Genomic DNA, 12,433 nt, shown 5'->3' on the forward strand with positions numbered 1-12,433 from the left:
TAGCTGGCTAAGATTTATAAGGCATACAGCTAGCTGAGATCCACAGGATTATGAAGCTAGCTACCTACAAGGCAGTGCTTCCCAAGCCATCATCAATAGAATGTAGTGCTATTCAGGTAAAAGAAGCAACATTTTTTATTATATTTCTTTAATTGTTCACTTATTTTCAGTTGGGTATCTGACATTATTGCCCAATCTACTGGAGAAGTAGATGGTACAGGTCAGCTTTTTGTAGGCTTTTGCTAATGAGTTGTGCGGTTTGCTGCCAGCAATGAATAGAACAGTCTCCAGCCTCTTGGGATTCTGAGGCAAGCCACACTACCACCAAAGTAGTGACTATTCAGAAAATTGAATGCTTCCCATCTTCCGCAAACAGCTATTTTTATCTTTTGATCTCTCGAATGATGTTGCATTTTATTGGTAGTGAATACACATGAAAGCTTAGTTGGCCATCGTCTGTAGGATACAGAAGTGATATCAATGGGACAACGTGGCTTTATCTGAAAGCTATCATCCAAATTTTTGCTTTCAAAATGCTTATCACAGATGCCCAACAATCCTCCTGATATAATACTAGCCACACAATGCTAGAGAGCAGAGCAAAATGAGAATCTGATGCAGAGCTGGTCAGTAGCCTGCCCAACCTTCTGATGGGCTTGGGTCACACTACAGGTGTCTGGGACAACTGGAATTACCCCTTGTGCCACTGGGATCCACCAGTCTGACTGCTGTTGCACTTCCCTCGTTTCTGTCTACAGTGTCCATTGCGTGGATGTAAACTCTTATATTATGCAATAAGTAGGAATGTGTTTTAGTGTAGGTGTGATTAGAAAGGCATGAAACATTTGAACTCTTAGTGCTCATTTGTCTCCCCCAAGTCACAGGCTGTGCTCCGGAAAGCGAATGTTTCGTGCCATTTATGTAGTGAATTGACAAAATTGTGTACAAATCAGGTACACTTTTTAATTTTGAATAACTATACAGAGCTACCTCAGAATAGGTTTAATATGTTACTGTGACTAAAGAGTGGAACTCTCAGAAAGGAATGTACAATTTCCTTGGGTTCCCCCTTTCTCTTACTAGTTACTCCTGTGAATTAAGACAGATGTGAACACTTTTTTGTGCTTGTCTTGTATGTATCATTATAGTTTACCTAGACACTAGAATTTGTTACTTATTCTCCTAAAAATGTGATATTTATATATATCGTGTTTACTTTTTTTTGAACACATTTTTAAGACATTGTTTACAGATCGATGGATAAACCAAAGGATGTAATTGAGATTGTACAGGAAGAAGTGACGGGAGAATGTAGTATCGTTTACTGCTAGTAACCAAAGCAATGCAGCCCCATTGGGTTATGACTGCTGTTGTAACCATGATAAGCTAAGGCTGTATGAGAGCCAGGGAACAATCCAGGACTGTAACACATTTTCAATAAGTGAATCATAACATGATTTGAAATGAAAATTGGATTAAAAAATTGTGTTTGTGTAAATTTTCTTTGTTGGTGTTTCTTTAATCCTGTCTGAGTCCTGGAATTTGTTAACTGCAAAACCTCTCTATGCCATGAATGGTACCATGAGAAAGAGAGGATTTACACTTTTATAGCACCTTTCACAATCTCTGGATGTTCTGAGGGCTTTAGGGCCAATGTAGTGCTTTCTCATACCCCCTCCCCTCCTCCAAATACAGTCCCTGTTGTAATATAAGGGAAGTGGCCGCTGTACCTGTAACACTGCATATTCTTACAAATGAAAATGAGATGACCAGATAATCTTTGTTTTCTGGTTGGTTTGTTGGGTAAAGGACAAATATTGGCCAGGACAGCCGGAGAACGCACTCTACTTTTCCTCAAATACTGCTGTAAGATCCTCTGGACCAGATTTAAAGATTGAAATGTAAAATACTTCATTCCAGCTCTCAAACCTCTCTATCCCTTTCTCTCTTGCCCTGTGTGTAATCTAGTTTCTGCTACAATTCATGGACATTATCCCCAGCTACTTTATACTTCTGGATGTCCTGTTCCATATTTCCACCACATTCTGTTCTTACTCCAGATTTTAATTATCCATTGTTCTTTAAAAAAGAAAACATGATGCCATTTGGGGATTTATTTAAATTTTTGATCAGGTATAATCTCAGCTGGATACTTTCCACAAGCCTTCTGAAGTAGTATCATTATTACAAGTGTTAGAATGGAACAAAGAAGAGATAATTCAGTGTTGGAGTAAATTCCCCAATAATAACTAAGAAAAATTGCATTTATATTGTGCCTTACACAAGCTCAGAACATCCCAACCAGTTCACAACCAATGACATACATTTGCTGTGTAGTCACTGTTGTAATACAGGAAGTGTGGCAGCCAATTTGTGCACAACAGGCTCACATGAAAAGCAATGCAGTTAAAAGATCAGATCAACTGTTTTAGTGGTTTTGGTTGACAGATAAATGTTTGTCAAGAGCCTGAGAGAAATCCTCCTCTTCAAAGTGTTTTGGCATCTTTTAACAGTAGCATGCTTTACTCATGAGCCAAGTCTTAAATTTTATTTGAATGAAGGTTGGAGATCACTGTAAAACACAAATCATCCTCTACAGATGCAAATATTCTGAAACACGTTAAGTGCTTTAGGTAAGCAGCAAACATTAAGCAGGAAACTGTTAAAGTGGGAGATTAAAATCACGGTCAAAGAGCCAAACTATTAGGAGATTTTTTTCAAAGGAGGATAGAGGTTGTAACATGGGGATTGTTGAGTGATATGGGAATAGGATTCCAGCATGTAGGATCATGGGTCTGAGGGTACACCATTAAGGTTGAAGCAGTGGGGAGGTTGCTGGTTTGTAAAGCAATATTGCACCTGCCTCCTCAACCAACACAAGTGAAGATACATGTGATGGGCAGGAATAAACCAACTAATCTATTAAGCCTGCTGCACACTCATAATGGGTGAAGAGGGGTGGTAGCAAAGGGCTTGTTATCCAGAGGCTCTCCAAATCTCACCAAAGCATTTAGGGAATTTAAATTAAATAAATCTGGAATAAAACAGCTTATTATTAAAAATGACATTCAAATGACTGGAGTGTAGCTTTTTGATGCACTTCTGGGGAGGAACTCCATTGTCCTTACCTAGTCTGACCTACATAACACTCCAATCTCATTGCAAAATCACTGACACTTAATTGCCCTCTGATATTGTATTGCTTTTCTACTCAAGGGTGATTAAGGATGGGAAACGAATTCTGACTTTGCCTAGAATAAAAGAAAATCACTGTAGTATTGCATTGAGTCAACACCACAACTCCCACTACTACACTGTAAAATCTCCAGGGACACGCAAAAAAATCCATGATCAATGGCAGAAAATTCCTCTCTGAGTCTCCGAGGCAAAGGAATGTTGCTCCAGCGAGGCAACAGAAATAATGAATTAAACCACTCAAGTGTTTCACTCTACTTTTTTAAAGCTGTCATCAATTGTACTTCAGACCAGGACAGAACCCCTTCACTCCAACCAGTCCAGCTGCAGGGTTTCAGCAATGAAGGCTAAGATGTCTGACTCTTCCTCAATCACCTTAGCAGTGGGTTTTCCAGCACCATGTCCAGATTTGGTGTCGATCCTGATTAGGAGAGGATTTTTCTGATGGGGACTGCGCCCCACCACATGCTGCACCGTGGCAATGTACTTCAGAGAGTGAAGGGGCACCACACGGTCATCGTGATCAGCAGTCAGCAGTAACGTGGCTGGGTACTGGACATCTCCCTCTGGTACCTTGATATTATGGAGTGGAGAATACCTAGGGTGGAGGAAATAATTAATAAATAATTGTTACTGTTAAAAGATTTCCATCTCCGCTTCATTTGGCATGAGCTCTGTGATTGACTTCAGCACCCAATATGAGAGGAAGCTGGTAAAAGTCATATAGGGTCCTGACTGGAAAATGCACACATGCAAGATGGTGGGGGTTGGAGTGAGGGACAAAGAATATGTTTCTGTTAATTGTGACCACTCCTTCGAGCCTTTTGAAATTTACTCTCCAAGGTCACTATTGATGGATAGAGTTTGGGCAATATGCCCACAGGACAACCTAGATACCCTGTAGTTACAGAATTGGAACTCAGCAATAGTGTCCCAGTGATAACTCAGTGTCCATGGAGCTGGACAGCTCTAAATATTGGTGGAGTTTGAGACTGTTTCCTGTGATGGTTAGCACATGTTTACAAAATATATTGCTGCTACCAGTTGCATGCCCAGGACACAGGCCACTCCCTGAGTTCACTCACTTGATCAGCCAATCGAACTGCTCCTTGTTGTCAGAACAGCCATAGTCGGAGGTCCAGGCATGGCCGATGGTATATTTGTGGAACTTGAGCATGTCCATCACACCAACTTCAACAACTGCACAGCCAAACAGGTCAGGTCGCTGGTTCACACACGCCCCTGAAGGAGAGATACTGTAATCACAAAGCGTTTATATATCACAGATTAAAACCAAGGGAAGCTGGTTGACCCAGTTAGCTCTTCCTTCCATAGGAACCTTCAGTTTATCTAGCACATCTCCTAAATGCCTTTTGTCTATGACTGCAGACTTTTTAAATTTCTAGTCCAAGACTATTCCAGTTAATAATCACATTACGTGAAGTGTTTCCTGACTCTGTGTTGAATTTGCATTTTGCTAGTGTGTAACTATGCTTCCCTTCTACTTCACTCGAAATAGTGTTCAAGTTTAATGCTTTCTACTCTCTATCTTATGTTCCACACAACCTCTATCAGGTCCCCTAACATGAAGGATTTCTCTCACCTTTTCTCCATAACTGTACCTACTGACATGCAGGAATTATTCTGTGCCTCTTTATTGGCATGATATCCCAAGGCTTAGCATTTGTCTGTACTCTGTGTCTGGAACTGAATGCAATAATAAGCTTAGGACATGAGCGAGATAGTATCAGTCTTATATCTACTAGCTGTTTTTTGCTATTCTTTCAATCGGAGATGCATCCCGTCCCTAATTGCTTTTGAGAAGTGGTAAGCATAGAAATCAGTCACGTGGTTGTATGTTCCAGTCCCATTCCTGAGTGATAAAATCTATGCAGACAGCAGCAGGGTGGTATGGAGGGAGTGCTGCACTGTCAGAATTGCCACTAAAGTAGGATGTAAAAATAAAGCCCAGTGCATTCTCTCAGCTGGATGCAAAACATCCTGTAAAACTATAGTGAATAAAAACAGGGGAGGTTTCCCCAGGCTACTGAACCAATATTTATTTCCCAGTCAACATCGCTAGAAAACAATCTATCGGCTCAATTATCTCATTGCTGTTTTTGGGACCTAGCTGCGAGCAAATATGGGGAGTGTTATATCTGACTCCAATCATGATCATGCCAAAATCCTCATATGCACACACTTTCCAGCAAGAAGCAGTCGATTTCAGAAGCGGATTTTCTTACTCCTCATACTCCGTGTTGTTAAAGCTGACAATTATATCTCCACCATGGCCTCCTGGGATCATCTAATGCGTTGACTGGGGTTGGTATGTTATCACTTATGGACTGTGTGCCTTGGTACCAAGACAGTTTCTTTAGTTCTGGACCTTTCAGTGACATTGCATATTAACAGCATCGTGACTCGCTTTACCCAACTACCCAACTAGAGTCTGCCTGAGAGTCCATACCAACCAGCAGGCCCCCGTTGGAGCCTCCATTGATGGTGAGTTTCTCTTTGCGTGTGTACCCCTCCTGGATCAGGTACTCCGCTGCACTCTGGAAATCATCGAAACAATTCTGCTTCTTACCCAGGATCCCAGCTGCAGGGAATGATACAAAAAAAAGATTACAATACAAAATAGGATGGGACTGAGACTCTGTGGGTGGAATTTAATAGCTCCCCTATGGCTAGGGGAGTGGTGGGTGTGGGTGATGAGGAGCTCACCAATTTTCTGCCACCGCTCTTTGACACGCAAGCCTGTGGACAGCCTTCTCACTCCATGAGCCAAGTGCTTGTCACTGGGTTCATAGCACCAGCAGCAGGATGAGACTGTTAGTTGATCGCTCATTGCCCACAAATCCTGCCATTGTGGAGGGGTGTGTTCTATTTGAAGGCATTCAGGGACCCAGCATCAGCTGGGGGTGAGAGGCGACTGGGAGGCAACTGCTGAACCTTCCTGCTGACACCAACCACCCCCATCACCTCCTTCACCCCTCCCACCATCTCTCACCCACATCCTGGGATGTAGCGATGCTCCTAGGCATCAGATGGGTACAATGCCAGTTGCAGCATATGCCAGTGTTGCTGTCATTCAGGAGGGCTGCCAGCACAACATTTGCTGGTGGGTGTAGTTTCTGCGCATTACTATCTAATTCAGTGGGTGTTCCCAATGAGTGGATATGTTGGCCTCTCACTGGGTCTCCAGCTAGAGTGTGAGACCTCCAGTACCTCCATGAAATACTGCCCAGTGACACTGTTCCCCGCTGTGAATCATAAGGTGAAGGGTTTGAGCCCCCAGTTCAGACAGTGTCAAACTGTGGAGATTTACTTTTGACTCAAGTAATAGATTGAAATTAGAAACTTGTTTAACATTTAAATTTGCTAAGAAATTAGCATGGACAGAGGACTGGCAAGCCAACGAGATATAGAGAGTCAGTATAAAGGATCATGTTCAGATTGGCAAACTGCAACTAGCAAAGTACCGCAGGGGCCTCAACTATCTCCAATCTATGTTAATAACTTGGATGAAGGGACAGACTACAATGTAATCAAATCTGCTGCTGATACAGAGGTAGGTATGAAAGGATACAGATGGGTTAAGTAAGTGGACTAAAGAAAAACAGCATTTGGTGTATGTGAGAAAATGTAAGGTTCCAATTTGACAGGAAGAATAAAACAAGTCAAATATGATTCAATCAGAGACAGAGAGAGAGAGACTGCAGTTGCTGCAGTACAGGGGTATCTGGATATCTTTGTGCATGAATCACAAAATATTGGTATGAGATACAACAATTAAGGTGGTAAAATGGAATGCTGGACACTTTTGCAAGGGATTGGAGTACTATTTGTACTGTTCGACAGTGCATTAGTGAGACTGCACCCACAGTAATGCATGCAGCTTTGGTCTCCCTTATTTAGGGAGGTATACATATTTTCAATAAAACTGTTTCCAACAGTATGACATAACTCTGCAGGTGGCCTAGAGTTAGGGACATTACCATTGCATTACAAGAGACCTCTTAAGGCAGTATATACTTGCATGGGAAGTAGTTCAGAGAAGTTCACTAGTTTGATTCCTGGGATGAACCTGTTTTTTTAATGAGGAGAGGTTGAGCACATTCAGTATACACTCAATGGAGTTTAGAAAAATGAGATGTGATCTTATTGAAGATACAAAATTTGACAGGGCAAATACTGGGAGGTTTTGTCTCATGGGGAAATCCAGAACTAGAAAATGCAGTTTAAAAATAAAGAGCCTCCTGTTTAAGATGAAGATTAAGATACTCCTGTTCTCTCAGAGGGTCGTTAGTCTTTGGAATTCCCTTACACAGGGCGCAGTGGAGGCCAGGTCACTGAACCACATCCAAGACTGAACACATCCAAGAACACATCTCATTTTACTGATGGACAAGGGAATTGGGCAACTGGCGGGAAAGTGGAGCTAAGTCCACAATCAGATCAGCCATGATCTTACCATATGGAGGAACAGACTCATGGCCGAATGGTGTAGTGATTGTAATGAGATCAGCCAGGTGGACCTCATTGAATATAACTTTACTGATTGGGGCTGTTAATCTGGTCAATCAGGGAGCCCTGGCTGACAGTCAAGAACAGGAGTGTCAGAGGTTCTGTTCACTCTGACAGCTAGCTCTGAGGACTCTGGATCAGCGTCAAGGACACTCCAACTGTAAATAAAGGGTGACTTGGTAACAGAATACTGGCCTCTGCGGTGTTATTTCAAATGGCCCACTCCTACTTCTCATGATCTAATAACCCAGTTAAACATGACACCTGAATTAGGAGAACATAACAAACAATTCACAGTAAATCAAAGCCACAGAGGAGAGTTTAGAAAATTTTGTAAGTCTTAGGCAGAACAACCAAGCATATTCTACAAAGTCATGTCAGTGTTTCAATGTCATTGACTTTAGATGGCAGTGGGAATGGGTCTTCTCCCTGACCTGCAGTTTGCAGTAATTGAATAGAAAGCAATGTGTGTTGGGCCATTTCAAAGGGCGGTCAAGACTGAACCATCTTGCTGCCAGACAGAAGTCACATTGAGGTCCAGACCAAGTGAAAACAGTAGTTTTATTCCTCAAAGAGTACTAGTGAACTATTTGGGTTTTTAAAGCCAATCTGACAGCTTGATAGCCAGCTTTACTGATACTAACTGAATCCAAATTTTCAAACTGGCACGGTTGGATTTGAATTCAACAGCCCTGAATTATCTGTTCAAGCCTCCAGCTTATTATTGCAGTTACATAACTGTGACAGGATAGTACCTAGTTAAAAATTATAGCATTAAGTGGAATCAATCTGAGATGGAGGATGGATTCTCAAGAATCTCTTACCTTGGTGCCAATTTTCTCCATATTCTCCTCCTCCTCGTATATTGGCCACAGCAAGGATCCCACCCAGGTGGCGAACAAAAATCAGGTATGCAACGCTAGAAATACAGCAGAGGCAATAAGAAGGTGGGAGAGAAATGATTCAACACACTATAATGAACCTACAATCTATAACAGTGGTCTGAATTGCCTCAGGTAACTGGACACAAGCCTAGACTTTCAAACCTAAGCATATTGCTCAGGATTTGAATCTTTGTACATGCCAATAATTTTCTGTTTGAATCAGCCTGTGGTGCCTCAATGGGTGATTTAAAAAATAAGACTTGCATTTCTTTATTGAAAACAAAAAGTGCTGGCGATCACAGCAGGTCAGGCAGCACCCATGGAGAGAAAGCAAGCTAACATTTCGAGTCTACATGACTCTTCGTCAGAGCTGATGTGAAGTATTGTAAAGTTCTCGGCATACTACAATGCTCCAGTGAATCTTAGTGCAAACTGGACGAAAAACATCTCATCTTCAGACTTCATCTTACTTTACAACTTTCTGGACTTAATATTGAGTTCAACAACTTTACTTTGTGAACCTACTGCCATTCCTTCCCTTTCTTTTAGCTTTGCTTGTTACATTCTCTGTCATCATGTGTTCTCTCCCCTCCCCCCACCCCAGTGGGACTCCCTGTTCTTTCCACTCTGGCAGTTCGACACACCATTGTTTTGCCATTCTCACATTCCAATCACTTAATCTGAACTATCAACATCCTTTCACCCCCAGCACTCTCTCCCACACCCCTCCTCCTCACCCCCCCTCCACTATAGCATAAATGCTGCCCCCTCCACACTTTACATCAACTCTAATGAAGAGTCATCCAGACTCGAAACATTAGCTTGCTCTCTCTTCATGGATGCTGTCTGACACACTGTGATCTCCAGCATTTTTGTCTGCAATACAGATTCCAGCATCTGCTCCTACATTGCATTTCTTTATCGCACTTTGTGACCTTAGGACACTGTAAAGGATTTCACAGCCAAATGCAATGCGACTGAAATGTAATCACAGATGTCAGCAAGGAGCAGCCAATTTGCGCACAGCAAGCTCCTTCGAACAGCAAGGAGATAAAGCAGCAGGTAATCTATTTTAACAAGGTGTAGAGCTGGATGAACACAACAGGACAAGCAGCATCAGAGGAGCAGGAAGGCTGACGTTTCGGGCCTAGACCCATAATCTGTTTTGTTGATGCTGATTAAAGGATAAATACTAGTCAGGATATTGGGGTTACTCGCTTCTTTCTCTTTAAATATTGCACTAATCAGGCTCCATAATATTGGGTCTCAGTGCTGCTCAGTCAGCCAGGGGAAGGATCAGTCAGGGGTCTTTTTTGGAATTAAGTAGCAATGGTGTCCCATCATCTTCTCCCAGGTCCATGAGAAAGAATGAGCTAGGACAGAAAGTTACATCAGCAGAATGCAAAGGATTATGTTTTTACAGGTACCTGAGGTTATTTTATTGTATTAAAGGCGATATATAAATTCAAAGTGTTGTTGCATGACCATGCCTTTTTAATTAAATTGAAAAGACTTCCATACCCATGAATGAATCATCTCACCTGATCTCACTCGGGTCTGTGTACAGTCAGGCTAATACAGACAGGCACAGCATCACTGATTTGATTTGATTTGATTTATTGTCACATGTACCAAGATACAGTGAAAAGTATTATTTTGTGTGCTGACCAGACAAATCATACCTTACGTAAGTACATCAGGGTAATAGAACAGAATGCAATATACAGCGTTACAGCTCCAGAGAAGGTGCAGAGAAAGATCAACTCTAATATATAAGAGGTCCATTCATAAGTCTGATAGCAGCAGGGAAGAAGCTGTTCTTAGATCAGTTGGTATGTGTTTTCAAACTTTTGTATCTTCTGCCTAATGGAAGAGGGTGGAAGAGAGCATAACCGGGATGGGAGGGATCTTTGATTTTGTTGGCTGCTTTCCCAAAGCAGTAGTAAGTGTAGACGGAGTCAATGGAAGGAAGGCTGGTTTTCACGATGGGCCCCGTGATTGAAGCAGCAAGTGGCCTTCAGCCCCTTGATTCTGCCCCGCCAGTCAGTTATATCATTGCTGAACTGAATTTGAAGTTAACTAAAATAAAACAAAGAACTGTGGATGCTGGAAATAGGAAACAGAAACTGAAACTGCTGGAGAAGCTCAATGGGTCCGGCAGCATCCGTGGAGGCAGAAAGCAGAGTTAACATTTCAGGACCAGTGACCCTTTTTTAGGACATGGAATTCTGAAGAAGGATCACTGGACTCAAAACTTTCTCTCTCCACAGATAGTGCCAGACCTGCTGAGTTTCTCCAGCAATTTCTGCTTTTGTATTTCATTTTCATTTAATGTCCTTTGATCCCTATTTCTTGATACCCTTATCCAATAAATTTTATTAGTTTGTCTTAAAAGCTCCATTTGACTCCTCAGCATCCACATTTCCACTGACTTCAGTGTAAAAACAAAGTTCCTGATTGCAATCCTGAATGACCTAGTTATCATTTTTAAATTGTATTCCTTTATTCTGAATTCTCCCACAAGAGAAAATGGATTAATAAGGGTCGATAAAGAGAAACCCTATTATTTTAAACACTCTGATTACCTCACGTTTCAAAAGTTCTAAACTCAAGGCACTGCAGACCAAATTTCTTCAAGGTATCCTTATCAGTTAATCCTTTAAAACCCACTTTGAAATGGCACCACATTCACTTAAGGTCAAGAACAGAAAATCTGTTTCTTAATAATATAAAATTTAATCATCATTTATTTTGAATCCAAAGTACCCAACAACAATAGTTTATTGTGGATCCAAATTATTTTTCTGACACTTACAGGGATACAACACTGAAGTACCCACTGCACAGATGTCCACATGTTGAAAAGGGGGACAATAAGCTCTCTTGATTCTAAATTTAGCTGCAAAACAGCTCAGCACAGTCAAAAGACTTACTTGTAATAGGGAGTTAGTGAGTGATTGAAACCTCCATAGCCGTGCAGGAATACTGGGTGGGAACCATCTCGTTTAATACCTTTCTTGTGGACAATAAACATTGGAATCTTAGTTCCATCTTTACTTGGGTAGAAAATCTTTGAGACAAAAAATGTAACATTAGTGATCTAGCAAACAAATGCAAAAAACAATAAGTAAACATCCAGGCAGATTAATGGCTGTGTGTAACACACTGCCGGTAACATTGCCCCTTCCCCTCATGTTGTTCTGCTCCAGAAGGTTTTAACTCCTTGGTAGTTCATATACTGATTCTCTTCCTCAAACTTTCACCCTCTTTCAGATGCAAACTCATTTGAGTGATTAGGAAGTTGTGGAAAGAGTATGATGAGCAATCTCTCGAATATTATAATTCCTGTCATAGGAAGAATATTATTAAGCTGGAGAGGGTTCAGAAGAAAATTTAGCAGGATTTTGCCAGGAATGGAGGGTTTGAATTATAAGGAGAGTTTGGATAGGCTGGTACTGTTTTCACTGGAGTACAGGAGGTTGAGAGGTGACCTTATAGAGGTTTATAAAATCATGAGGGGTATTGATAAGGTGAATCACAGGTCTCCTTTCTCTGGGGTGGGGGTTTTCAAGACTAGGGGGCATATTTTTAGAGTGAGAGGAAAAAAGATTTAAAAAGACATGGGAGCAATTTTTTTTTTACACAGAGACGGGTCTGTGTGTGGAATAAACTTCCAGAGGAAGTGGTGGATGCAGGTATAGTTAGAACGTTTAAAAGACATTTGGTTAAGTACATGAATAAGAAATGCTTGGAGAGATATGGGCCAAGCACAGAGAGCTGGGTCGAGTTTACGAGATAGTAGGAACTGCAGATGCTGGAGAATC

The 12,433-nt window shown here is 41.4% G+C and overlaps 1 protein-coding gene across 1 annotated transcript in view; it reads right to left on the minus strand.

Moving 5' to 3' along the window:
- Window positions 1-2,099: 2,099 nt before the first annotated feature.
- Window positions 2,100-12,433, minus strand: part of LOC109924314 (prolyl endopeptidase-like) — a 27,067-nt gene continuing 16,733 nt past the window's right edge. The window contains exons 11-15 of the mRNA XM_048613115.1: window positions 11,543-11,679; window positions 8,550-8,644; window positions 5,666-5,797; window positions 4,281-4,437; window positions 2,100-3,793 (exon numbers count right to left, since the gene is read on the minus strand). Of these exons, the coding sequence (XP_048469072.1) occupies window positions 3,502-3,793; window positions 4,281-4,437; window positions 5,666-5,797; window positions 8,550-8,644; window positions 11,543-11,679 (813 nt within the window). The 3' untranslated portion in view covers window positions 2,100-3,501. The remainder of the gene's footprint in view (window positions 3,794-4,280; window positions 4,438-5,665; window positions 5,798-8,549; window positions 8,645-11,542; window positions 11,680-12,433) is intronic.

This window comes from Rhincodon typus, chromosome 27 (genome assembly GCF_021869965.1).
Source record: "Rhincodon typus isolate 14 chromosome 27, sRhiTyp1.1, whole genome shotgun sequence".
Lineage (NCBI taxonomy): Eukaryota > Metazoa > Chordata > Chondrichthyes > Orectolobiformes > Rhincodontidae > Rhincodon > Rhincodon typus.